Source organism: Lissotriton helveticus, chromosome 2_2 (assembly GCF_964261635.1).
Source record: "Lissotriton helveticus chromosome 2_2, aLisHel1.1, whole genome shotgun sequence".
Taxonomy (NCBI): Eukaryota; Metazoa; Chordata; class Amphibia; order Caudata; family Salamandridae; genus Lissotriton; species Lissotriton helveticus.
In genome coordinates, this window is record NC_136060.1 from 20,461,999 (window position 1) to 20,489,958 (window position 27,960).

Genomic DNA, 27,960 nt, shown 5'->3' on the forward strand with positions numbered 1-27,960 from the left:
GCACACCCTCAGCATTACCTCTTGAGTAACATTCTGGCAAAGTTTCTTTCCAATATCCATATCCGCACCATCAGTTGATGGCTTGGGCGGTTTTTAGATGGACTAACAAATCCCACATGATGAGATTCCGCCAGAAGGGTGGGCTGATGGGAATATTTCAGCCAGATGTAACTCACTCACTCTTTGCATGAGTCCTGGTGGTTTTTAGTTACTAACACAGTAGCACACACATAGAACCGGTCATCTTTATTTTGTATTTTGATATGTTGATGATAGGGAAGTGAGATGACAGGTCGTTAAATATATTCCCATTGACCCTCTTAGAAAATGTATTCTTTGATACTGTATGTGGTCCAGGGGTGTCAGTTGATATCTCATTTCTACCAGGCTTTACGTGTTGACTTGCCGGATGTAGCTCTTCCCGTACAGGCAAAATGGGACGCATTGGTGGGGAAACTCTTGAAAGAGAAGGAATGAATGGACCGATGAGGGTGTCTATACGGTTAATTCTAATGCACGTTTTAAACTCCTTACATACAACTTTGTACACCAGACTTTTCTCACCCTACGTACATTACATATGACCCCTGCCCGCCCAGAGGCATGCTCACATGTCGAGTCCCTAGGGCTGGTTTTATCCCTATGGTGTGGGTTTGTCCATCCCTTACTTCTTACTGGGGAGACATACTTACTCGCCTTGGAAAGCTCTGGGCTGGGGGATCCACATGGAGATCTGACAGGTACTGCTCGATTTACTTCCTTCCCCCAAAAAACAAGAATTAAGTAGGAGATTTGTCCTTTTGGGTCTTGTAAAGTTGAAAAGACGTATTGCTATCACACGGCATAGACATACAACCCCTTCTTTTGAGGCGTGGTTGCAAGATATGGGTGAATGGGCGACTGCAAAAGAGGTGCGGATGAAACATATCTGGAGGGATGAAAAGCTTGAGTACAACCTTCGGGGTTGGTCATACATACTGTCGGAATTACGAGAGCCGCGGCCACCACCTCTACCTGGAGATGCAGATGAAGAAGTGGTGTCTGTATACTCAGAGGGGTGATTGCAAGGTAGATAGCAGAGGGGAGGACTGAAAAGGGACTTAGATAACCAGGACTCATTTATAAATTATTGTTGATATGCTGGTCTTGCACAGAAGTAGGCTGGGAAGGAGGGTGGGAGATAAGCTTGTTATAAAATGGCACGGAGTTCCATAGATAATATAGATTGGTTTTCTCTCTCTAGGGTAACAAGACTATGGTGGATCCTAGCTATTGCTTCTTTGACTATGGATGAGTATTGAGACATTTATTTGCAAGAGATTTTAGTGGACTTTGCTCTACCTTTCTCACTCCTCCTTGAATGTCTTGGTATTTAATGATAATGCAACATGTTGAATATCTTTCAATTATATGTGGATGGTGGGGGAAGGAGGATTGACTACTATTGAAATGTGTTGTTTGTGATTCCCTAAATGGCAATAAAGTTATTTTAAAAACAGCTATAAAATGAGTAGAGTAGCAATTCGATAATAAACAAATCTTTGAGGTATAATTTTACAAATTAAGAAACAGCAAAAAGATACATACCAATAATATTATTTAGGCCAAGTGGACAAACCGGTGCAATAAGACAGGTTATGTCATTCAGTTCATATACACAGTAAATCACTTCAAAACCAAGTTCATAGTCAAAGTGCAAAATGAGCAGAGAAGCAGTTAGATCCTAAAATGTCCATTTAGCACCTGAGCTACAAATGTAGAAAAAAATAAAGGGGAACCTGGCAAAATAAATATTATTTAAACCTAGTGGACAAATGTTTACAAGGGAGCCCTATTATAACATTTGGTTCATACACTTAAATATAATAAAAATACATGGCTGGCCTGAGATTTAGAAAAGGCACCAGTCATACTAAGAGAACAAGATTCACAATAAAAACAGTTATAAAAACAATCATATTTCTATGACAGTGAACATCAAATCCAATCTGGGTTGTGTAAGCCCATCAATGTAACTCCCAGGTTGGGTCAGACTGCATCTTCACTTAAGGGCAAATTAGTTTGATACAGCAGAAGGCCCGAACATTTCCTTTTATGCCTAACTGTTAAAAGATATCTACCCAAACTTAGTGCCCTGCGGATACTGATGTTGGATCTTAAGATCCAATAAGGATCACTGAAGTGTCTTGTTCCCAAAGAAATGCATATTGGTTTGATCCATTATCTCCTAGATTTAGCATAAAGGGGACAAAATACAATACATTTTCTACATCCTCTCTGCTGTTAGTGCAAAGCATGCAATTCTGTGATTTAGAGCCACCTGTTTCCCATTTGCACTTGAATGTATTCACATGTAGGGTGGCAAGTCTAAATTTAGTTAAGAGAGTGAGCGCTAGGGTTGGAACAAAAGCATTCATATATGGCTCTAGTGATGGACAATTTTAAGTCCAGAAATCTGTCAACCCACCTGACATCACATTTCAATGGTACAATTCAATCAAATTCTCCTTTACAACTACTAAGTTAGGTTTGATTAGAGTAGGATCTGACCAGTACAGCCCAAGCTCAAAGTGTTAAACTGCACCTTTATATAGCTGATCCAGGGGATAGTATTACAGTTACCAATGTTGACAATCTCCTTGAGTGCACACCTATAGATGGGCAGTTCAGGGGTGGACCACACACACACCCAAAAGAATAGGTTTTGTGTGCCAGACTTTTACAATCAAAACATATTTTTTACACACACTCTTACACTCTCACACTCACACTCACACGCACACATTCACACTCTCTCTCTCCCCCCCCCTCTCTCTCTCTCTCTCTCTCTCTCTCTCTCTCTCTCTATATATATATATATATATATATATATATATATATATATATATATATATATACATATATATATTCCATTGATAAAATTCGCCAATCCTCCAGCCTCAAGTGATGGCAGGCTTCGAGCGAGGGAGCGACCCCTCCAATATTTACAAAGATGCTGTTTGTCGTACAAAAAGCGAAGCTCAAGCCCAAATTCTTATAGCGTGTTATTTATTGTAATAAAAGCGTCAAAAAAACACCCAACGCGTTTCGGAGCAGCCGCACCTTGGTCACGGGTGAATCTGTTTAATGAATGCCTCCATTATCTAGTGCTTTAAACATAAAAATAAAAGTAGGACTACCCGTCCCAACACTGATGTTTTCGCATGAACACTGGCAGACATCTTTGATAGTCTAAACAATATAACAAATACTGTGGTTATTACATACATTTTATGCCTGGATTAACAACTATTTCATCATAGTCTATTTACTGGCTTAGTAAATACTTTCTGGCATGATCGAGTACCAAACCCGTGTTCCTCAAATTCTGCCGAAAAATAATATTTTTACATTACAGCTCTACACAGCACTGGCCACTGATTTTGTCTGTATTCCTGGAAACCGGCCAGCCATCTTGTTATGGAATTGTCCATTGTTTATCATTCATTTAGTATTCTAAGCTGGGAAGTGGTTGCTTCAATACGTGGCAGCCATGTCAGAAGTTACAAAAAAATATATATATGCCGCGTACAATACCTGGACGGCTGCCTGCTACTATCTTTACTGATGTTTTTTATTGCAACCATACGCCTTATCAATTCGGGCAGTGGCATGTTTTCTTTTATCTACTTTTATTCTTTTCACTTATTTTACATATGCTTTTTGAGTTTGTGTGTGTTTTGTCGAGGGTGGATAGCTGAGTGAATGCAAGAATAGGTCAATGGGTGGATGCGCCAAAACCTCAAGTTATTTTTCTGTGCAGAACCTCAGCCCACTCTCAATAAGGCAGGGTAGAATTCCATCTGGCAAATATGCTCCACCTGACTCATAATCAGAGCTTTTGCAGTGAATGGTGTACATGTTATGTTATGTTATGTTATGTTATCCGGATTTATAGAGCGCACAGATGCCCCAGCAAAGGGGCGTCCTGGCGCCCATGGGGTTGTGAGCAGCTCAATTGGTCATTCTAAGAACCAGGTCTTGAGGTCCTTTCTGAACTGGTGCAGTATCGGACTCGGCGAGGTAGGAGAACGATCTCCCCCCTGCTCTGGCCCTGTGGATGTGAGTCTTGTGGTTGGGGCGAGGTCAGCTGAATGGAGATTTCTCTTGGAGATGTGGAAGGACATACGTTTGTAGCGGTATTGGGGTCCGGTGTTATGGAAGGATTTGTAGGCATGTGTGAGCAGTTTGAAGGTTATAATTCTTTTGACGGGAGCCAGTGGAGGGCACGGAGGTGTTGGGTGATGTGGTCATGTTGCTGGATGTCGAGGATAAGTCTGGCTGCGGCCCCAAAACGATTTTAAATACGGGTGTCGACCATAGGTAGGTTCATGGTGACATGCTATGATGTCAAGTGAAATTCCACAGTGTCCCAGTAAGTAGTCATCATCATCTTCAAATTATTTTCCCGTTATTGGGTTCAGAAAGAGAGAGGAAGGTGAAAAGGTTTTAGAAGAAAATTATAATACTGAAATTAAAGTCAGAGATATTACTAAAAGTAACAAAGCAGAGACACTTTCTCTACACCTCCACCAAAATTGGAATTGCTACCGCTCCATTTACATCCTGTATATGGATTTACTACTGAAAATGACATGATTACATCCCAGCCCATGTTTAAGTAAAGAATGTGCTTAGGCATAATTTTCAAATACCCCAATATTCACAAGTGTGTGGGTTTTCACTAAAGTTTAGATATCATAGCCCCAATATCAATTAGAAAACTGTATCTCCAATGGAGGTATGGTAGTCTACCACTACGGGCCCTTACTAGTAAATGGGCCGAGCCATCCCCGTCTCATTGCCCAGGATGCAAATCTGAACAAGAAACTGATTTGCACATATTGTTTTTTTGTAATGCGTATGTGCAGGCCCGGAGAAAATGGATTATCCCACTATGTAAAAATCTGGGCTTCTCCCATTGCCTGCAAGCATACAGGGTTCTAAAGACGGATCTTTCTGGGCATATTGTCTTTGCTTTAGCCAAATATTTGGGGTCCGTATGGCTTAAGAGGAGACATCTTTTAAATGGGGACCTATGAAATATGAAATATGTTAAAATGATAAACTCTGAGGTAGATATTTTGAGAATGTTAAAAGGCTGTTCCTTGTATTTGTATAATGGTTCTACATCTTTTAATGCTTGTATATATCTTAATCTTTACTGTTTTAATGTTTTATGTACCTTTTATGGCACATGATGCCGAAATAAAGATGATGATGATGATGACTAAAGTTTAATGGTATTGCCACTATGAGGCACATTTACTCCCCCATGTAATATTACACTATACGTTTATAATATTATGTGCAAAATTCATTTACCAGTGGAAATTCATGTAAATTGCACATGTTAATTTGCACTCAGGAATCACGCCTTTTCTACCTCATCGTCTTTTTGTTTACAGGGTTTAGAGTTCATGATATGTCATCATTGTTGATCTTTTGCAGAGGTTATATACCTCTACTCTTGGCCCATTGAAACTGATTAGCTTTAGCCCCACGTCACATGGCCATGACTGGCCCAGAGAGCTATTTCTTTTATTCAGCTGGAGCAGATAATCACCTTCTGAGCCCCTCTCATAGTCTGAAATGTATGGAATAGAATGCTACTCATCCACTTAAAAAACTTTGGCACGTTGTCACAAGTGTGAAAATCAACATATATCTACAACTGGATATTTTAGTTATATATTTACTTTCCGATTTGTTCATTTAGGGCCAGATGTATGACCCTTCCAATTTGCGTTGTTTCCTTATGGAGTCGCAAATTGCCTGCCTCATTGATATTCATGAGGGAGGTGCAATTTATGACACCATTGGAATGGCTAGCACTCCCAGGGATGGTGGCCTGCTTGGGTCAGCAGACCACCATGTCTGTGATGATTAAAGGAAAATGGGATGCATTTAAAAAAGAAAAATGAAACCTTACTGTTTAATTTTTTAAGAGTGGGCAGTGGTCTGTGGGATCACTGTCTCACATTGAAGTGCGAGTCGCTATCAGGAAGGGACGCCCTTGGCACGCCCCTTCCTAATAGCGAGTTGCAAACCCTATTATGCAAGTCGATAATAGGTTACAGACTCACAAAATTGGGTTTTGCAATAGGGCAGACCTATTTTGCAGTCGCAAACAGGCCGATTTCCAGTTTGCGTACATCTGGCTCTTAATAAGTATGCATGTTCCAACTTCCTAGACCGAAAGCAGCCATGGGATCACCCACCAGTATAGGTATAGACCTCCGGTATTCTTGATACTTTGTGTGTGTAAAAGCCTAATGCGTTTCAGCCTAAGTCCATGACAGGTGTTTCATGACTATGAGCAAGCAGATTCAGACATGAATGCAGGAGAACAAAACTGCCTCAAACAAGACCTAATCATGTTCTGTCCATATTACTTATGGGGCTGGTCAGCATACACCATTCTTGTATCATGATTGTTTTAGCCAGTTCTAAAGAATGACAAACTTTCTGAATGCACAGATTAAGATTTACAGATTAAAAGGTGGACTAAGAGGAAACAATATGGGGCAATATAGCCTGAAGAAACGTGGCACTCTCTAGAAAAATGAAATCCTCCATGAATATTAAAGAAGCTAACTTGTATTCATTTGTTCCTATGTGCAACACATTGTTGGGGACCTGTTGGACCTAGATTACCCAAGCCTACATATGGTAGCTTGGCACAGTAGTGGTCTACAGCTAACTCAAGGCGTTGGCTAAGTACTTACAAGTCTCACTCACAGTAACTCAGTGTTGAACCACTAAAATAAAGACACAACACCACTGTTTGGAAAAATACCGTTACCTTTTATAAAAATATTATGTCTCTTTAGATTCAAATCATACAGGATACAACATCAATTTCTTTCAGGAATAAACATTACACTTTTGCTTTGAGAAATTACTTTTCACTCTTCCTGCTGTGGAAAAAGGGCAGTAAACCACATTCTTTTGTCAAAGATTCAGTAATGAATAACGGTAACTTTTTGGATGATTAAGAGAATCTCATTAGCTCCACACCATGCAGGGTTACTATACATTAATACTCAATGTCACAATGCTTCACCAATAGATTTACAGAAAGGAAGATGCAGTCTGTCAGTGCAATATATGTTTAAAGATTCATTAGCAGGTACATTACCCCACAGCTCTAAAGCACTGCTCAACTCCCAGAATGACCTGGTTGTAGCTCTTCACTGCATAACCCACCAGTTATGTAACTAAAAGGGAAGATACAATAACATTAGCAAGGTTCCCCTCACTCTAAATCACAGATTACACCTCTCTCCTTTGTGGTAAGTAGTGAGGTCTTTGCTGTGGCTCTCTGAGTCACTTAACCCAATTTCGTTTTCCAGGTATTAGACAGTTAGATTTCTGGGGCTTATCCCTGAGGTCCCGGATGTCAGGCACTTGGCTCTGCTGCCTCCCGCTCCCTCTCTACCCGGCTTACTTGTGGGGTTTGAAGTGTCCCAGCGGTTGTTTTCCCCACACTCGATGGAGCTTGGTAGCAGTCAGGCGGAAGGGGGAAGACAGGGAAGGCTTCCCTGGCCCAGGGCTCCCTACCGCGTCGTCCGCTGTGGCACTCTTGCCTCTTCTCCGGAGATCGTCGATGCGGCGCTCCTCGGCTGACGCGATGACTCTCTTCCAGCTGGCACTTCTCCGCCGGACATGCGCGGAAGCGCTCGCTCTACTCCCGCCTCCGCACTCGCTCACAGGAAGGACACTGTTCCTCACAGCGACGCTGCTCTCCTGGGCCTGCCCGACCCTAGGCCCCTCCTGCTTTCGATAGCGGGCGCGCTGAGGGCATGCGCGGAAGCACTTCCTGCTCTGCTTGACGCGGCTGGTGCCCCCGGGGTCCCGCAATCCGCGAACACAGCGCCGCTACTCCTCCTCAGTCACCTTCAGCTCCGGCCTCTCAGGAAGGATGCGCACACACGGCGCCCTCGCTCTTCAGGGCGCTAAGGTGCCACAGACGCCCACCTTCACTACAGCTGATCCACAACAACGGTGAGCACAGCGCTGGATATGGACAGTCAGGAATACCCTCAGTTAAGGGTGTTCTGGGTGGTTTTGCTGAGGGCTCTGGGATAGAAGGGTCTTCTTCCTTCAGTAGTTCGATTTCTTTGTCAGTAGTGGTTGTCTTGAGAGAGGGATCGGTCAAAGGCTGAAGGGGGAACAATCCTCTGAAGTAACTGTCAGCCTCAGTGACAAACTAGCTGCTCTCAGTGTGTCCACCTCCTCTCACCACTGCCTCACTCCTCTACTCTGGGGTCAGCACAAAATGGCTGCTGGTCACTGGCCTTATATAGGGTGGCCTGAGACCTGCAGAAGTCTCTAGTCAATTCCAGAAAGTTCCCTAATGTTATCCTATGGACCTATCCTCCAGTTGTGTCCGTTATGACAGTTGGTGGACACCATCTTAGGTTTCTGGAGATCCCTAGATTTTCAAGGGGGCTGACTAGGCCTCACAGGTTATGAGGGAAAAATGGCGTCATCGCCAAGGAACACCTAGCCCCCTGACAGCATTAAAAAATCCCTGATGGATATATGTAAAAATAAAAAATAGAAACTCTGGGAGGCTAAGGGGGACAAAAAAATAAATCATGATGGTTAGAGTCTTCCCAGAAGCAGACAGGTCTAACACGCGTCCCCCCCAGCTGAAAGTGGGGAGAACTACCCAACCCCTTGAGAGTCCTCATCACTAAGGCGGAAATACCTGGATAGACTGTCTGCGTTGGCATGGTCCGCCCCAGGTCGGTGTTCCACCCTAAAGTCCATTCCCTGTAGGGAGATGGACCACCTTAGCAACTTGGGATTCTCCCCCTTCATTTGCATCAGCCAACGAAGGGGGCGATGGTCAGTCTGAACTAGGAAGTGCGAACCAAACAGGTATGGTCGCAGCTTCTTCAGAGCCCAAACCACCGCAAAGGCTTCTCTCTCAATTGTACTCCACCTCCTTTCCCTGGGGAGTAGTCTCCTGGACAGGAAGACCACGGGTTGATCCAAGCCCTCATCATTTAGCTGCGATAACACTGCCCCAATGCCATGTTCTGACGCATCTGTTTGGACAATGAATTCTCTAGCAAAATTAGGGGCCTTGAGAATGGGAGCGGAACACAATGCTTGTTTCAAGGTCATGAAGGCTCGCTGGCAAGCCTCCGTCCAGACTACCCGTCGGGGTTGCTTCTTGGAAGTAAGTTCAGTGAGGGGTGCCACAATAGTGCCATACCCCTTCACGAAGCGACGGTAGTATCCAGTGAGGCCCAGGAAGGCTCGGACCTCTGTTTGAGTCTTGGGGGGCTCCCAGGCGATGATGGTCTCAATCTTTGCCTGGAGGGGCTGCACCGTCCCTCTGCCCACCAAGTGACCTAGGTACACTACCGACCCCTGTCCAATCTGACACTTGCTGGCCTTGATGGTCAAGCCAGCCTGTTGCAGGGCATGAAGAACAGCTTGCAGGTGCTGCAAATGGTCCTCCCAGCTGCTACTGAAGACAGCTATGTCGTCCAGGTATGCAGCAGAAAAAGCTTCCATTCCCGAAAGGACCCTGTTCACCAGCCGCTGAAAAGTGGCAGGGGCATTCTTGAGCCCAAAGGGCATCACACGAAATTGGTAGTGTCCCTCAGGTGTAGAGAAGGCTGACCTTTCCTTCGCCTCCTCGGTAAGGGAAATCTGCCAGTACCCTGAAGTTAGGTCAAAGGTACTTAAGTATTGAGCAGCTCCCAGCCGGTCAATAAGCTCATCCGCCCGTGGGATGGGATGGGCGTCAGTTTTGGTTACTGAATTCAAGCCTCGGTAGTCCACACAGAATCTCAATTCAGGTGTGGTGCCTGGTGGGGCAGCTTTTGGTACCAAAACCACCGGGCTAGACCAAGGGCTACCAGAAGGTTCAATCACCCCTAACTCCAGCATCTTGGCGACTTCACTTTTGATGTTGGCCTTCACCTTGTCCGACAGCCGGTAGATTTTAGATTTCACAGGTGGGCTGTCTCCTGTGTCCACGTCATGGGTACACAGGTGGGTCCTACCTGGGACAAGGGAGAACAGGGGAGAAAATTGCTCCAGGATCTGGCGGCAATCACTTTGCTGTTCAGAAGTCAGGGATGGCGAGAAAATCACTCCCTCCACTGACCCATCTTTTTCTTTGTACGAGAGAAGATCAGGGAGAGGTTCACTTTCTTCTTCCTCTGCTCCATCTGTTACCAGCATTAAGACAACCTCGGGCCTCTCATGATGTGGCTTGAGACGATTGGCATGCAGCACCCTGAGGGGCTGCCTCGGGGTCTTAAGATCCACCAAATAGGTGGACTTCCCCTTTTTCTCCAAAACCTCAAAGGGGCCTGTCCAACGGTCCTGGAGGGCATTTAACTCTCCAGGTTCCATTACCCACACTTTCTGTCCAGGCTCCAGTTCCACTGGGTGAGCGTTGTGGTCATACCACTCTTTCATAACTGCTTGTCTGGCCTCCAAGTTGTCTGAAGCCTGCTTCCACAACTTAGCCATTTGGCTCCGGAAGGCCAGCATGTAGCTCACCACGTCCTGGGGAAGCTTCCTGGGAGTCTGTTCCCATCCGTCTTTCACCAGGCTGAGAGGTCCCCTTACAGGGTGCCCATACAAAAGTTCGAAGGGGCTGAAGCCCACTCCCTTCTGTGGCACTTCCCTGTAGGAAAACAAGAGACAGGGTAGGAGGATGTCCCATTTCCTCCGTAGGCTCTCAGGTAGACTCCGTATCATACCTTTCAAGGTTTTGTTAAACCTTTCCACAAGACCATTGGTTTGTGGGTGATAAGGAGTGGTAAACCGATAGGTAACGCCGCACTCCTTCCACATAGCCCGCATGTATGCTGAAAGGAAGTTAGTCCCCCTGTCGGAAACGACCTCCTTGGGGAAACCCACTCTGGTGAAGATCCCCATCAGGGCCCTTGCCACTGCAGGTGCAGTGATGGTCCTCAGAGGTATTGCCTCTGGGTACCGTGTGGCATGATCCACTAAAACCAGTATGAACCGGTGTCCAGCTGAAGTTGGTGGATCCAATGGCCCTACAATGTCGATGCCCACCCTCTCAAAGGGGGTGCTAACGACAGGTAGTGGTTCCAGGGGAGCTTTTAGCTTCACCCCAGTTTTCCCACTGGCTTGGCAAGACACATACGTCCGACAATATGTATCCGACGCCACTTTCATTCGAGGCCAGTAGAAGTGGGGGACAAGCCGGGCAAAGGTCTTGTCCTGTCCTAGATGTCCTGCCAATGGTATCTCATGAGCCAGTTCCAGTAGAAAGGCTCTAAAGCATTGAGGGACCACCAAGGCTCTGGCTGAACCGTGGCCAGGTGACTTGGGCTCACTGTAGAGGAGTCCATCCTCCCAGTAAATCCGGTAGCTCCCTTCAATGTTTCCCGCTGCCTGGGCGTTGGCCTGTTGCCGCAGCCCCTCGAGAGTAGGACACTCTTTCTGAGCTTTGCAGAACTCTTCCCGGGAAGGACCTCCCTCCACATGCCATTCAGTTGGGATGGTTAGGTTTTCCAGGGAAGCAACATTCTCCCCGGTGGACTCCAGATCCACCTCCGCAGGTGGTCCAGCTGTCTCACGAGATGGAGATGTCGAGGCAGGGTCCTCCGGCCTCCTGTCCTTCTCCTCTCTGGCAGCCGGCTGGGCCATTATTCCAGGCTCCAGCGTCAGTGAACTCCCCCTTCGGGCAGTCGCGGACCTTGTGCTGACACAAGTCCAGTCAGGGGGTCCCAGCATCTCAGAGTGAGTCTGGTACTCCACCCTCCTCCAAGCATTGTGCTCCATATCATTCCCTAACAGGCAGTCAACAGGCACGGCAGGGCTTACGGCAACTCGAAGTGGACCTGCAACCCCTCCCCACTCAAAGGGAACCTCAGCCACAGGGTAGTGGCCCAATCTGCCGTCAGCCATTACGGCGGGATGGAGTACATCTGGGATGACCTGCTCTGGAGACACCAGCTGACTCCTTACCATAGTCATGCTGGCTCCTGTGTCTCTCAGAGCCTCCCCTCTACGGCCATTGATGGTGACCCACTGCTCATACTTAGTAGTATTAGAGGGCAGCTGGGTCTTGGGAACCATCTCCTTATCTCCCAGGGACACTAAGGTGACACCCGCCCGCTCCCCTCCATTAACCAAAGGCATCTCCTCCCCGAGCACTACACTAGTGATTCCCGGGGCTTTTCCTCCAGTGGGAGGGGGTGGTCTTTTTGGGCATCTCACATCTCCTTTATAGTGTCCCACACCACCACACTCAAAACAATGAACAACCCTTGGCTGCTGGCTTTGGCCAGGGGTAGGGTTGCGAGGGGGGTTACTCTTGGGGATGAATCCTCTGCCCCTTCCTTGCGAAGTATTTTGTGGCCCTTTTGAGAACTCCCTCTTAGTTTCCCCTCCCTCTTTCTTCTGGGGGGCGCCCTGTCCTTGCTTCTGGGAATTCCCTCCAGTCCCCTTAGTCGACACCCGGGTACTAACCCAGATGTCCGCCTCCTCAGCAAGCTTCCTGGGGCTGGTCAGCTTGCTGTCCACCAGATGCTGTCTTAGTTCGGGAAGACACTTCTCGAGTAGGTGTTCCTTGAGTATGAGGTCATATAGTCCCTCATAGTCTCCTACCTCGCTGCCTCTTACCCAACCCTCCAGGGCCTTCCTGGAGTAGTCCAAAAAATCTACCCAGTTTTGCGTGCCCAGCTTGTAGCTGCCCCGGAACTTTTGCCTATATTTCTCAGGGGTCAACCCAAACTTCTTGAGCAGCGCTGATTTCATAGCCGGATAGTAGGTCTGTTCACTCTGGTCAAGAGCCAACAAAGTATCCCTGCCAGTGGGGGGCATGTATTTGTATAACCCACCTCCCCAGTGGACTTCCAGAATCCCATGGGCCCTTAGCGAGACCTCGTAGGCGGCTAGCCACTTAGCAATGTCGTCACTGGGTACATAACAAGCCATAATATCTTTTGGTAGGTACGGTCTAGGTTCCCTGGTGTTGGTCTGTATATCGCTGCCACCATTCTCTGATTTGGGGGATCCTCGGTTTAGGGCTTGTAAATCCATCTCTTTGATGGTTCGCTCATGCGCCAACCTCCTATCCTCCCTTTCCATGTCCATCCTGGCTAGTTCTATTTTCAACCTCCTCTCCTCCCTCCTATCTTCCAGCTCGGCTTCGGTTAAGCCCCTGTCTGAAACGCTGCTGCTTGCCCTTGAAGGTATCCTGGGACCTGTCAGAAGATTCCCTCTCCCCATTTGGTTCAGCAATGCAGCCTCAGTAACAGTGTCCCCATCACCCACTTCCGTTTCTGGTTCCTCCCTTAGACGAGCTTCTAACCATGCCCTTATGCTTGTCAGCAACTCTCCTTTCTTGGCACCTTTATTAAAAAATATCCCACCGCTGCCACCAATTATGTTGGACCTAGATTACCCAAGCCTACATATGGTAGCTTGGCACAGTAGTGGTCTACAGCTAACTCAAGGCGTTGGCTAAGTACTTACAAGTCTCACTCACAGTAACTCAGTGTTGAACCACTAAAATAAAGACACAACACCACTGTTTGGAAAAATACCGTTACCTTTTATAAAAATATTATGTCTCTTTAGATTCAAATCATACAGGATACAACATCAATTTCTTTCAGGAATAAACATTACACTTTTGCTTTGAGAAATTACTTTTCACTCTTCCTGCTGTGGAAAAAGGGCAGTAAACCACATTCTTTTGTCAAAGATTCAGTAATGAATAATGGTAACTTTTTGGATGATTAAGAGAATCTCATTAGCTCCACACCATGCAGGGTTACTATACATTAATACTCAATGTCACAATGCTTCACCAATAGATTTACAGAAAGGAAGATGCAGTCTGTCAGTGCAATATATGTTTAAAGATTCATTAGCAGGTACATTACCCCACAGCTCTAAAGCACTGCTCAACTCCCAGAATGACCTGGTTGTAGCTCTTCACTGCATAACCCACCAGTTATGTAACTAAAAGGGAAGATACAATAACATTAGCAAGGTTCCCCTCACTCTAAATCACAGATTACACCTCTCTCCTTTGTGGTAAGTAGTGAGGTCTTTGCTGTGGCTCTCTGAGTCACTTAACCCAATTTCGTTTTCCAGGTATTAGACAGTTAGATTTCTGGGGCTTATCCCTGAGGTCCCGGATGTCAGGCACTTGGCTCTGCTGCCTCCCGCTCCCTCTCTACCCGGCTTACTTGTGGGGTTTGAAGTGTCCCAGCGGTTGTTTTCCCCACACTCGATGGAGCTTGGTAGCAGTCAGGCGGAAGGGGGAAGACAGGGAAGGCTTCCCTGGCCCAGGGCTCCCTACCGCGTCGTCCGCTGTGGCACTCTTGCCTCTTCTCCGGAGATCGTCGATGCGGCGCTCCTCGGCTGACGCGATGACTCTCTTCCAGCTGGCACTTCTCCGCCGGACATGCGCGGAAGCGCTCGCTCTACTCCCGCCTCCGCACTCGCTCACAGGAAGGACACTGTTCCTCACAGCGACGCTGCTCTCCTGGGCCTGCCGACCCTAGGCCCCTCCTGCTTTCGATAGCGGGCGCGCTGAGGGCATGCGCGGAAGCACTTCCTGCTCTGCTTGACGCGGCTGGTGCCCCCGGGGTCCCGCAATCCGCGAACACAGCGCCGCTACTCCTCCTCAGTCACCTTCAGCTCCGGCCTCTCAGGAAGGATGCGCACACACGGCGCCCTCGCTCTTCAGGGCGCTAAGGTGCCACAGACGCCCACCTTCACTACAGCTGATCCACAACAACGGTGAGCACAGCGCTGGATATGGACAGTCAGGAATACCCTCAGTTAAGGGTGTTCTGGGTGGTTTTGCTGAGGGCTCTGGGATAGAAGGGTCTTCTTCCTTCAGTAGTTCGATTTCTTTGTCAGTAGTGGTTGTCTTGAGAGAGGGATCGGTCAAAGGCTGAAGGGGGAACAATCCTCTGAAGTAACTGTCAGCCTCAGTGACAAACTAGCTGCTCTCAGTGTGTCCACCTCCTCTCACCACTGCCTCACTCCTCTACTCTGGGGTCAGCACAAAATGGCTGCTGGTCACTGGCCTTATATAGGGTGGCCTGAGACCTGCAGAAGTCTCTAGTCAATTCCAGAAAGTTCCCTAATGTTATCCTATGGACCTATCCTCCAGTTGTGTCCGTTATGACAGTTGGTGGACACCATCTTAGGTTTCTGGAGATCCCTAGATTTTCAAGGGGGCTGACTAGGCCTCACAGGTTATGAGGGAAAAATGGCGTCATCGCCAAGGAACACCTAGCCCCCTGACAGCATTAAAAAATCCCTGATGGATATATGTAAAAATAAAAAATAGAAACTCTGGGAGGCTAAGGGGGACAAAAAAAATAAATCATGATGGTTAGAGTCTTCCCAGAAGCAGACAGGTCTAACAGGACCCCTCTGTGAAATTGGAGATTTTCATTCCCAATCATGTTTTAGGTACCGGAATGATGGACCTGAAGTACTAAGCCATTTTGCAGTCACAAACGCTGTGATTCGCAAAAGTAGACAGTTTATTACCAAATGGCGTTTTGGTATTCACTACTCATTTTGTGATTCTGGAATGGCTTACTGAACCATAGATTGCATTCAGAAATGGTTACCAAATCACAATTTGAAAGGGGCATGTTTAGGGTATCCATTCCAAATTGCAGATCGTTATCTGATGTATTAGTGCTTTGCGACCCGAATTCCAATTGCAAACCATTGAAAAGTTACTGAGCCCTCAAGGAGGTAATAACTCATTTGCAAAAGAAAAGGATGCCCTGGATATCCATGCAACTTTGTGAATGTTAAAAAAGCTTGTATGGGAGCAGGCCACCATCTCTGTGATGGCCTCCATTCAGAGTGAGTTGCAATTTGCAACTTACCCCATTATTATTCAAGAGATAGATTGGATTGCGACCGACTTCAAATGAGGATTTTGTGACCCAACCTAGTAGAACATAGGTCCATTTGCAGAATCAGTTTGCAAAAATTCAGTGCAGAATTTGCAACTGCTTTTTTTGAACCAATTCTTAGTACATCAGACCTGACATGGCCTGCATCAGCTTAGATGGTGTGGGGTCCACTATTGACACAGAGGATACACGAGTCCCCTACAGAATTTTCTTACCTCAGTACTGCGCCAATTCTGAACCCTCACAAAGGAAGTGAGCCAAAGCAGACTGTAAATTCTGGAGCATCTTTCCATTAAAGAGCAGAGTATTTGGCTCAGAGCTTGCCTCACACTGGAGTCAGACTTATTGGCAAATTTTGTGCTTATCCTGTTATCGTGTGCACTTAGTTATTTGCTCATAGTACACATTGTGGATAGGCACATTTGAGGTACTGTAAAATCTACCATGCTCAAAATGTATATTCTTCCATTTGCAACTTTCCACATTGGAAAAAAAAACGTTGTCAGTTGAGTACAATGGAGCTTGTTCACAAACTGTACTTTGTAGTAAGTTTACTAGTACTATAATAGTACAGCTAACTTACTACTAAAAGTTGTTCACTGACCTTCACGTGGAGGTCTATCCCTCTACCTCTCCTATTTTTATGTGGGGGAATCTCCCCACATGTAGGTATACATTGTAGCAGTAAACGTGGGTGGGACAGGGTGGTGTGTCTGGAAAATTAGGAATACTGATGAATAAATGGAAAGAGTTTAGGAAGAAGAAAGGAGGTCTAGAGATGAGTTTAGGCGCTCACGCACACAAAAAGTTAGCCCATTACTATTGACAAACTGCAATTCTATATTTAATACCGCTAGAAGAAAAAAAACGGAGATAAGCGCACTCCAGCTCACAGCTGAAGTACATCCAGCACCACACTTGGCCAATCACTGATAATGCAACCCCCTCCTACAGAAAATAATGGCAGCATTACCTTAAAATAATAGCAGATAAGAACTCTTTCTAAATTAAATTAACTAATTTTAACTTTAAAAAAATATAAATAAAATATAATCTAATGTCAAAATGTGTTTATAAATATAACATAACTATTAGTTTACGATAAACTATGTAAATAACCTTTTTGAAATGTAAATATTAAAGTAACTTTATTTAAAATAAATAAATAATTTAAATTAATTCCGTAGTTAACTTTACAATGTTTACTACAAAAGAAATGTAAATATTAAACTTTCGGTATGATTTTCTCATATACATTATTTAAATGTAATATATTAAAGATTTGCTAATATTTAATTAAAATGTAAGTTAATTTACCATTTGTTATTTTGTTCTAATTCAAAACAAATAGTTTAATTTAATTTACATTGATGGTTCATATTAAAATATGTTTACACTTTCTTTTAAAGTTAAATAAACTTTTAAACGTTTCCCTTTTTTTTCCTATAGGGTGAACTCTGCCCTGATGGCAGAGACCTCTGTTTACGTGTAACAGTTAAAAGCAGTAACGTAAATTAGGCTCTACCCCCTGGATTCAGGATGTAGGGACATATGTCTACACTTTTGAGTAACTTTATACTTGTAAATGATAAATAGCCAAAATTTGCAAAGTTACTGAAAAGTGTAAGAGTAAACTTACATGTGCAGATTTACTCATGTGTAAGTGTATCTTCGCGAATACTCCCCTCTGTCTTATTTCTGTCTGCTTTCCTTTCCATATCCCCAACCTTTTTTTATTTTTGGTTACACTTTCCCCAGTCAGTCTTAATATAGTGTTGGTCTATTCATGTGCCTGATGGCTAGCAGACAAGAGCCAAGAGAACTAACCAAATATTTTAATTGTTATTGTGACTGAGAAATGTGTGCAAAGATATCCAAAGACTGAATGTAAATTATGTAAGCATGAAAATTTGAAATTGAAAGCACTAAGGTTTGTATTGTTACATTTGTTATTGTTTTATAAAATGTTGTAACTTTATATGTACAAGGCTGCGCGGGCACTAATCTACTTCCTTTAAATTATTCATTTTCTCCCTCTTTCACTTGCACAGGTTGATAAAGAGACTAACACAGATGAATCATCCAATGTGAGCACAGCAGTTCGACCCAAAGACCGAGGAAGCTTATCGTCTAGACAGCGTCCTTTTGTCAGGAACAGTATGATTGTACGCTCACAGACATTTTCACCAGGAGAAAGAAATCAGTACATTTGTAGGGTAAGAGCTCACATTTTTATGTTGGTTGCATTCTGTCTGTGCATGCTTCATTGCCCATTGCTTTATTGCCTGTTGCATAAAATATTCAAGATTCTGTCATGTGGAGAGTAGGCCTGAGTGAAATGTTAATTACGCTTGAGTAATCGGTGTAATTTCAATAATTTTGTTTTAATCTTGTGATGTGTAATTCTCCAAAATGATGCCATTATTTCTGTTTGCTTAATTTGGGGAAAAATGCCTTCTCAATTATACAGGAACAGGGTGCATGCATCTGCTGTTCCTGTTCTGTTGCATTTAGTGCTATTTTCCAAGTACAAAATGCATCGTCTGGTTGATTTTAGAAAATAGCGCTAAATGCTGAGTTACATTCCTGGCTGAAATCCACATAATCACGCTTAATTTTGCTGTAATTTTGCATATTTATGCTATAGCACATTACACAAGTTATGCTTACTCCTAGTGGAGAGTAATTTGATGATCCAGAACATCTCTAATTTCTCTTCCCTACTTCATACTCAACAGGCAGGTTAGGAAATTCTCTAATAATGTCATTTTTAGAATTTAAAAAAATCCTTTGAAAAGGGATCATAGAAGACGAGCCATATTTTTTGTTGAATCTTCCGATTATTGCCCTGGCCTTTATCTACCATTCAACCTTATTATTTTAGCAATATTTTATTCAATTTTTCATATAATTTTTATGGTGTGCTCTTTAGCAATCACCCGTGTACCAGTGTTTCTGTTGACTGTTCCATCCACTGAAATCTATACCATAATTGTGGGTGTAGTCAAAATCAATAGGGGTATACCCAAAGTACCCGTTTATACCTGGGTATGGGACGTAGTCTTATACAATGGAAAAGGGTATAAAGGAACAAATACAGAACAATTTCTGAGTAGACCACATTTAATTACCCTCTCCGCAAATATTATTCTTGATGAATGTATCAAAACATATTTATGACACACATGAACAATGATACCTAATCAATGAAAAAACACAGAAATTACATATATCCCAACATTCTGTACATAAATAAAAACAAAAGTACTTGACACAGTAACCCTATAGAATTATTCTTGCTAGTGTCCTCCTTACAATTCTGGCCGGACCACTTAGAGGTAGTCCAGGTGGTACACTTAAGGCTAGTCAACTAGTACACCGCGTTCTAGTGTGACACCCTACAAATCCACAAATCACTATAATTCCAATTACTCCTCCTTAGAAGTGTCGATGTGACCACATTTCAACCTTTTCTTCTTAGACCTCCTCAGGACAGGTTTTATACATTACTAAAGAAAACAAAAACAACAACATTACTCCAACCTTCTCATATGTGGAGAGCAAACTGGCTGAGAATCGCGACTGCCCGTATCACCAAAATGTGCCTACCCAAAACACCAACAAGTGACCAAACACCAGTGCCGCAACAACTAACAACTTATTGTGTGTTAGTATGCTCAATATTAGTTCACTAAATATGCACACTGCAGAACAAGAACAACCAACCACTTAGCCCCTACCAAAACTGACTACAAGGTAAAATAAAATGAAATAAAATAAAATAAAATCAAGACCCTTATACCGCATACAAGTGTAGCGTGCGCAAAAGAAATCCAAAACTTGCTCAGAACTCAATGACTTACATATTTCAAACCATCAAAAGACCGAGGTTCATAATATACAGTATCACATTGTTTTCTCAGTGGTCTGAATACACTTTAACTAGAGGGGCAATATGGAGAACTAGCGTATGCAAAAAAGTCTATTCCATAATCAAACTGAAGTCAGTCCAGGTGGCAATCACCAGCCTGGCGCTTACCTCCCACTTTATGTGGTGGAACACCCTCCGCTAGTGTGCATTTAGTCAATCACCATCCGCATCTTGTTTATCCATTCCATTTATTCACAAGTAATCTGCCTACATGACAGAAACACATACAACTCTAAGGAAATTTCCCCTACAATTTTAAAAGTCTAAGTTTCACGCACATATACCCCTCGCAACGAGAATGTAGAAACTTTCTGGTTATCTGGTGATCTTAAACTCCTTAGTTCTCTTCTGTTTGCCACGGCCGCCAAAGTGCATCCGCTTAAAACCGTGCCACGCCGTGTAATATCTCCTCCTCACGTCGCGCCAGCCCGTAACTATGAGCATGGTCATAGAAATGGGACTCACGGTCTCCGCGGTCACAAAGGTAACCACTTTTCAGAGCAAAATATCCGACATGTTGGAGATGTATATCTTCCAGAAAAATCCTGGCCTGCTGCTACAAGACACTACACACCACTCATCATGCCCAGGTAAATACAGCTCGTAGTTACCCATAACTCATTTGTTATAAGGGTGTAAGGGTGCCTCAAAAAAGGAAACCTCACAAGTCCTTCCCTATATCAAGGGGAGCGACCCATTGTCCACTTGCATAAATAAATACAGGATTAAATGGGGAGATCCTAGAGCATACTAATTACACATATGTTCACTATATTAATCAAGTGTTAAAAGACAACATATTTGGCAGTCACAGGATTCTACAAGCCAGCTTACTCAAAACACATGAAAGGTTACCCATCTGAAATAAACATTTATATTATATACAAGATATAAGCTGTACACATCTAGGCAATGTATTATGCATGGTGACTAAAGCATAAACATTAAAAAGTAATCACAACTGTAACTACAATGCAGCCTATCTTCTGAACCACAGACTCAATCTCCCCTTCCTCCTGATATCATATATTAGTAAAGAACCTGCATATGTCCTGTTCAATTTCTAACGGACGAATCTTGTACGAATCTTAGGGTATTGAAGTATTAGATTTACGCACAAATCTCATTGCGGTCATTCAGTCCTTGAGTGGACGTATGATAGCTTTCTATCATGCGTGCCTCTAAACGGTTCAGATTGCTTTGTATTGCTATTTTATTGGGCCCTTTCACCACCAACAACAGGATAGACCATTTGAATTAATTCTTGTCATGACCCATTTCAATATAATGTTGGACCATAGGAGCTCCTTAATTCTTGCAACGGATACGCGATTTGTGCTGTAATATCCGCATCTTGATGGCTTATGTCGTCTGCCCAACATTCGATTTACCACATGGGCATGTCACAGAGTACACTACATTTTTAGTGTTATAATTGAAGAAACACAATTGCTTATGTTGCTTATTGTTAATCTCTACAAATTTTGAGTCTTTTGTCTGAGGACATACCACGCAACCGTTGCGCATATAGGGCCCTATTTACCCCGGTAAACCCAGCAGTCCTCTTAGGTCTGCTGGTGTGGATTGCTGGCGTGTTGCTTTAACCATGTAGTTTCTCAAATTCCTCCTCTGTCGAAAAGCAAACAAGGGCTTAGGAATTTTCAGATGTTCAATTAGCCTCAAATTCCTTAAGATGATTTGTTTCACTTTATTTGCCTTGGGGTTAAGGTAACTACACATATCAATTGCTCTGAGTCGTGTTTAGTTTTAGGAATAAGTAGATTTTCATGAGGAGTATACCACGCTCTTTGCAATGCTCCCCTTACCAGTTTCCTAGGGGCTAATTGTGAGTGTAAGCATATTTTTTATAAAAGGAATATTTTTTATATGCCCAATAACTGAAAAGCTTGGTGCTAAAAACTAGCATTCCTTCAACTGTGAACTACAAAACAATACAAAGTGTTGTCACCAATGGCAATAGTGCCACAGTGGTATTAGCACATTGTATGTTTAGCTAGATAAAAGTAGAATTGCATTGACTCCAATCCCGCTGATTAAGTAATCCCTTTGGAAGTCTCAGTACATTTGGAGCTTGGCTTTTTTACCAGTAATAGGTAATACAAGTGCAGTACTCATAATAATTAATCCATTAACCTTTTCCGTGCGACCGCGTTTCCCCCTCCGGTGCTGGGCGGTAATAGAAACGGGCGTGGTCATGACGGAACGGTTCCGTCATGAGCACAGCTCAACCGTAGCTCATGACGGAACCGTTCCGTCATGAGCATGGAAGGGGTTAAGTAGTTAAATAACATGTGCCTCTTCTCTATGTGCAACAGAGAGAAAGACTGTAGAACACCTACGGCCTGATTGCATTGCAAACCTCTGTACCGCCGGTCCGCCGAAGGTCGCTACGTCCCACCCACCAGATTACGGCATTTAGGTAGTCTGGAAAGCGGGCAGCATGGCTGTCCCAGGGCGGTGATTCATTCATAGGCAGCGTTGCCTCTGAAAATGCCACTGCATTGGAACACCTCACAAGGTTTCTGCACGGCATGGACTCGAAAGTCCATGCCATGTGGAAACTATTGTCATGCATACAGGGGGGCAAATGTTGTGCCACTCTGTATGCATCCACAAGCATAGAAGGCACAGGGGTCCTGTAGGGCCCCTTTTGTTTCCTTTCCTCCAGGGTTTACATGAAATAAGAACCTCCATGTAAACCCTGGAGGAGAGGTAATTTGTATTATACGTGGCTGGACGGCGGCGGTCCCGCAACGTATATTGCGTCCTCGTGACCACCGCACCACCCCCAGGGAACGGCAGTTCTCTGGCTGCGTAAGCAATCCCAGGGTGGTCCGACTGTCCCTTTCGTAATGGGGCGGTTGGACTGCTGGTGCAGCAGTGACTGGACCGCCCTAGTGAGTCTGGCGGTCCTCGGACTGCCAGACTAATAATTAGGGCCCAACCGTTGATTTTTTGCTCTTGAAATTGGAAAAGGGACAGAAGTTCCATTGAAGAAAAAAAATCTAGAAATGTGTCTTGCATTTAATATTGTGGGCCATTCCATGAATACAAAAACATGTGCTGGGCTAAACTAGCCCTGTAAAATCTTTCCTTTCCATTTTTTTTCCACCACACGAGGTGAAGTGAAGCTTCATTAATTCGGTTTTAAAATGAATGGTAACATGCCATTTCATGCCCGGGACCGAAACCTGTTCATGCACTCAACCTTGCAAGGACCTACATCATTCATTCAGAAATATTGTTTGTACTAAAGAACTAGAATACTTGTTGTCCCACTTGTTTTTTTTCTGTGTGCAGACTCCGTGTCTCAAGTAATTCACACAAGAATCAGGAAATCATTGGCATAGTATAATGCCTCCTTACAACTCACCGATAATCAAGCAACCTAACAATAAATATGCTTGAGCAGGCAAACTGAACACACAAAGAAAGATAATGGGCCAAACTGGGAGGCATTTCTTGGCCTCATACATTAACTAATGTTCTTTCTTTGACTACTATTATTAACAAGGATGTCTCTGGCGTATTAGTTCTTACTTCATTAAAATAAACAATATAGTTCTGTTTCTTGAAATCCTATCTGTTAATCCAGTGGTTAATCACTGGTTATTGTGATTGGTCATGTATTCACAAGAAGAAAATATGCATTACATGCATTTACTTCAGTTACTGTGTGATAGCTTATATTAAAATCAGTAACTTGTGATTATTGGTGGGGAATATGTGGTGTCAGGTGAGTGGTTAGTGAGATAGTAAGGCTGGCAGAGACAGGGATAGGGTTTTAAAGAGGAGAGGTTCTGATCTGTGAAATGAGGTGTCAGACTTTTGCAGAATTAAAATAAGAAAGATTAAGGCAAAGAGGCATGAGGCTAAGAGGAGGTTATAGTCAGAAATAGCAGGCATGTGAGGGATAGAAGGTAAAAAAGAGGATCACTCTGAAGAAAAAAAGGAGAAGAATCAGGCTGAAAGGAATCAAGCAGAAATCAGTCATGTTCTGCCTTTTCAGGCAGGGTTTCAGGAGTATAGTGGGATACAGCTTTCTGGAATTGCAACCCTTGTAAAGATGTAAGCTGTAGACAGCAATCTGAAGATGCAAGCTGTAAACCAAAAACAAAAGAAAAAAGGCAAAAAAGAAAAAAAAACGTTTTACATAGTGCTCCATGTCCGGGGCACATAGCTTAAAACATCACTTAACATTAATAGTCCAGCCTGCTGATTGTCAACCCTAGTACAGCTCTTTTAAACATAGTCTGGAGTATGCCAGCCTTGGTACAGGGTCTGTACGCTGCATAATAGGTGTTGGTACAGAAATAAAGAAAAGGTGTAATTTAATGATCTTCTCTGACTATTCTGTATTAAAGTTTTTTCTTGTTTTACTCACTCACTAAAATTAGTTATTTGACATTAGGTGAGAGTGTCTTGTCAATGTGCAGATTTTATACTTGTTTTTTTACATATTCCCATTCTAGGTTGTTTCAGAAGCACATCTGAGTAACCGCTGATATGAAAGGAACTTACAGCTAACATTCCAAGTGTATGTGGTGTGTGTGTTTGGGCCATATTGGATATGCATTGTACGAATAATGGAAGCAGAGTAATGGAGTCCTCTGAGTTTCATGTTGATTGTTCCTTTGCACGTGATAGATGGGGATAATGTTGTTTGCCCATAGAGTGGAAGTGTATTGCTAACAATCCTTTGCTGGACTGACGATACCTATCACGAAAGTGGGGACAAAGGAGACAGGGTTCCTATAGAAATTCGATTTGGTCCTTTTGATGTGAGGATTTCCTAAATAGACTTCCTGTAGCACTGCCAATTGGTTGATAAGTGAAGTGAGAGGACAGGGGGGCTGCAGTCTCTGTTGTTCATGGTGAATGAACCTTTAGGTGAGAATAGCATTTTGCCTCTTTCTTAAAGACTGTCTTCTTGGAGGTCCTTAGCCAAGAGCAGATAGTTCACATCTCTTTGTACCTTTGTGGGTGCTAATGGCCGGAGACTATCTTGCTGTGAGGTGCATCACTCTTTACAAAGGTTGTGTTTGCAGAACGGCCTAGAGAGGCAGTTGAAAAGGGAAGCCACCCCAACCAGTTCTGCATACAAAAGCAAATTCTTGATAAATGTCTAAAGCTCCTGGGAAACGGCAGAGTCTTTAAGACTGCCTCTTCCGAAACAGTGCTGTTCAGAAGGGATATTACACTGGGATGTCTATAGCTCAGAGTCTGTTATTGGCGAGGCTTTGCAGTGCCTTCCAAGGATAGCTTTTCAGATATTTCAGATATCTTTTGAACTGTGTATTTCAGGCCCGAATTGGGGCTTTGCCAAAAGCTGTGGAAAGCACATTTTCATTGTGAATACAACCCCTCTTAGCTTGACCGGCTTCATAGAAAAACACGAAACAATGTCTTAATCTATAGGGGAGCAGTGATCCCCGGCTAACATATACCACCTGTCCTCTTTCAATAACCCTAAAAGCAGTGGATGCCGCAGGATCCTCCCCGCTCCCTTGCTTCCTTAACCAGTGCATTCCCTGCCATTAAATCCTTGGCCCTCCATCTCTCTCCACGGCACAGCTTTTCCCTGAACATCAATATTACAGAAGTTAGGAGAAATTACCATTTTTGTGGTGTGTGACTCCTCTGAATCACAGACACAAAGTAAGATTCAAATGAGTAATGCTTCATGCCTTGAATGTCTGTCTATGAGTCAATCCACAAAGTAACTTTGAGCAAAAAAACATCTTTCAAACGTGAGGTGGTAACCTAGCATCCTAAGCTGCAGTTTACACCAGCTATACCAACAATGGAACACAGTGGTCCCAGTGAGACTTGATGGTCCCTAACACCTATTGGGCCCCCATTATACCACCTCTCAGAGCAGAACCAGCAAAAATGCATGTAGTGCCTTACTTCCTAATTTAGGTACACTGTACTCCATAAGGTAACCAAAATAATTCAATTTGAAGGCAGGCTGGGAGCTTGGAGAGAGGGGACTCTGGGGCTCAGCGTGTGCTATTAATGCTGGCTAATATCGGTTCATTGGATTACTGAAGAAAGATTGACATTGTGTGGGACACCAATCATGGAAATTTTTGAAAAAGTAAAGATTATACGGATGATTACTCTCAAAACCCCAAACGTTCCCTAATACGCTATGGGTAGACTGCACTCACTACACCCCCGACGCTACACCGGGTGGTTCTTTTTTCTCTACATTGCGTTGAAATTTTTAACAAAGCTTCTTTTAAAAATTGTAGTATTCCCTTTGTGTCCGACCCCTAATTATTTTATCCTGTGACTTGCACTTTAGACAGACTTTGCTCATTTTGCACTTACTTGGCACCACGCTCCTTGGAAACATTTATTGCCAACTTGCATACCTTATCCCCCACGATCCCCGGCGGCGCTGGGCCGAGCTGGTGAAGCCCCCGGGTCCCGGGCTCGTGACTTTCTGTGGCGGCCATCTTGGGTTGGGCCCCACGCGCTGAGCGCTCTAGTCACCAGCATAAAAGGAGGGAATTCTAGTGAGGCGGGAGACTGCACTCACTACACCCCCGACGCAACACCGGGTGGTTCTTTTTTCTCTACATTGTGTTGACATTTTTAACAAAGCTTCTTTTAAAAATTGTAGTATTCCCTTTGTGTCCGACCCCTGATTATTTTATCCTGTGACTTGCACTTTAGACAGACTTTGCTCATTTTGCACTTACTTGGCACCACGCTCCTTGAAAACATTTATTGCCAACTTGCATACCTTATCCCCCACGATCCCCGGCGGCGCTGGGCAGAGCTGGTGAAGCCCCCGGGTCCCGGGCCCGTGACTTTCTGTGGCGGCCATCTTGGGTTGGGCCCCACGCGCTGAGCGCTCTAGTCGCCAGCATAAAAACGGACTACCATGCCTCCGCGCAGCGGACGCGGTCGGCGGACGCGCCAGAGCCGCGCCGGAGTCACGCCAGAGTCCAGCCCGTCTGCGCCCGTCCGCGCACGGACGGGCGCAGGGGCTGGAAACTCTGGCTGTAGTATTATCTACTCTCGGGACGACCTATGCCAACTCAATGGGGGAACACAGTCCCTAGATACAACGACACTAGCCATACTAGATGAGCTCTCCATTCGAAACCATCGTATAGGTAAGACGACTCCTCCTCCCCACTTTCTAAAACTGGCTAGCCTAAACACAAGGTCTCTTCAATGTCACAGTCTTGAGGTTTTCACTTTGCTTCAAGATGAAGATATAGATATCCTCACTCTGACCGAGACCTGGCTTGGGGAAAACTCTTTACCTGACATTATAGCGGCTGTACCATCAAGTTATGACATACATTGGCATAATCGTGTTGGGAACACCCGAGGTGGAGGAGTGGCAATTCTATTTAAAAAAACCCTAGCTATTACTAAAATCCTGGCAGAAACAGTGGACCTGGCCGACATGATCGCAGTAAAAATCACGTTTGAAAACACATGCTTAATCATAGTCACTGTCTAACTCCACTTCAGCCTTTAATGAGTTATTCATGGCCAGCACCTCCGACATATGCTCACGCTATAAGAACATTGTAGTCACGGGGGATTTTAACTTACACTGGGACAAGGAGAGAAAAGAGCCAGCAGCCAGCTCTCTGGAGATAACAATGACCTCCCTAGGCTTTAGACAACTGGTAAACTCCCCCACACATACAAAGGGCCATACCCTTGACTTGATCTGGACCTTAAACCCCAAGGTCACTCTTACCAAAGTGCACCCTTGTATATGGTCTGACCACCACCTTATCTACTGCGAGGTCCCCATTAATGGCAAACCTCCACAACCATCATCAAACATTATAAAAACCCGTCAGTGGAAAAAGGTAGATTCACAAACACTGACTATGTCACTCAGTAAACTTATCCATCCTCAGGCCCTAGACACGGACATAGACCAGGAGTACAGGGAGATAACAGATAGCTTGTCGAGAGCAATCGACCAGATTGCACCAGTAAGAATTCAAATAAAAAATGGTGATGGGAAAAGAGCCTCCTGGTTTACACCTGCCCTGAGAGATTATAGGAGAGAGCTAC

At 44.2% G+C, this 27,960-nt stretch overlaps 1 protein-coding gene across 1 annotated transcript in view; it reads left to right on the forward strand.

Annotated features, from left to right (window-relative positions):
* WWC2 (WW and C2 domain containing 2) overlaps positions 1-27,960 on the forward strand; it is a 1,026,812-nt gene that overhangs the window by 901,711 nt on the left and 97,141 nt on the right. Inside the window, exon 19 of the mRNA XM_078677991.1 lies at positions 18,002-18,166. Coding sequence (XP_078534117.1) covers positions 18,002-18,166 — 165 coding nt within the window. The remainder of the gene's footprint in view (positions 1-18,001; positions 18,167-27,960) is intronic.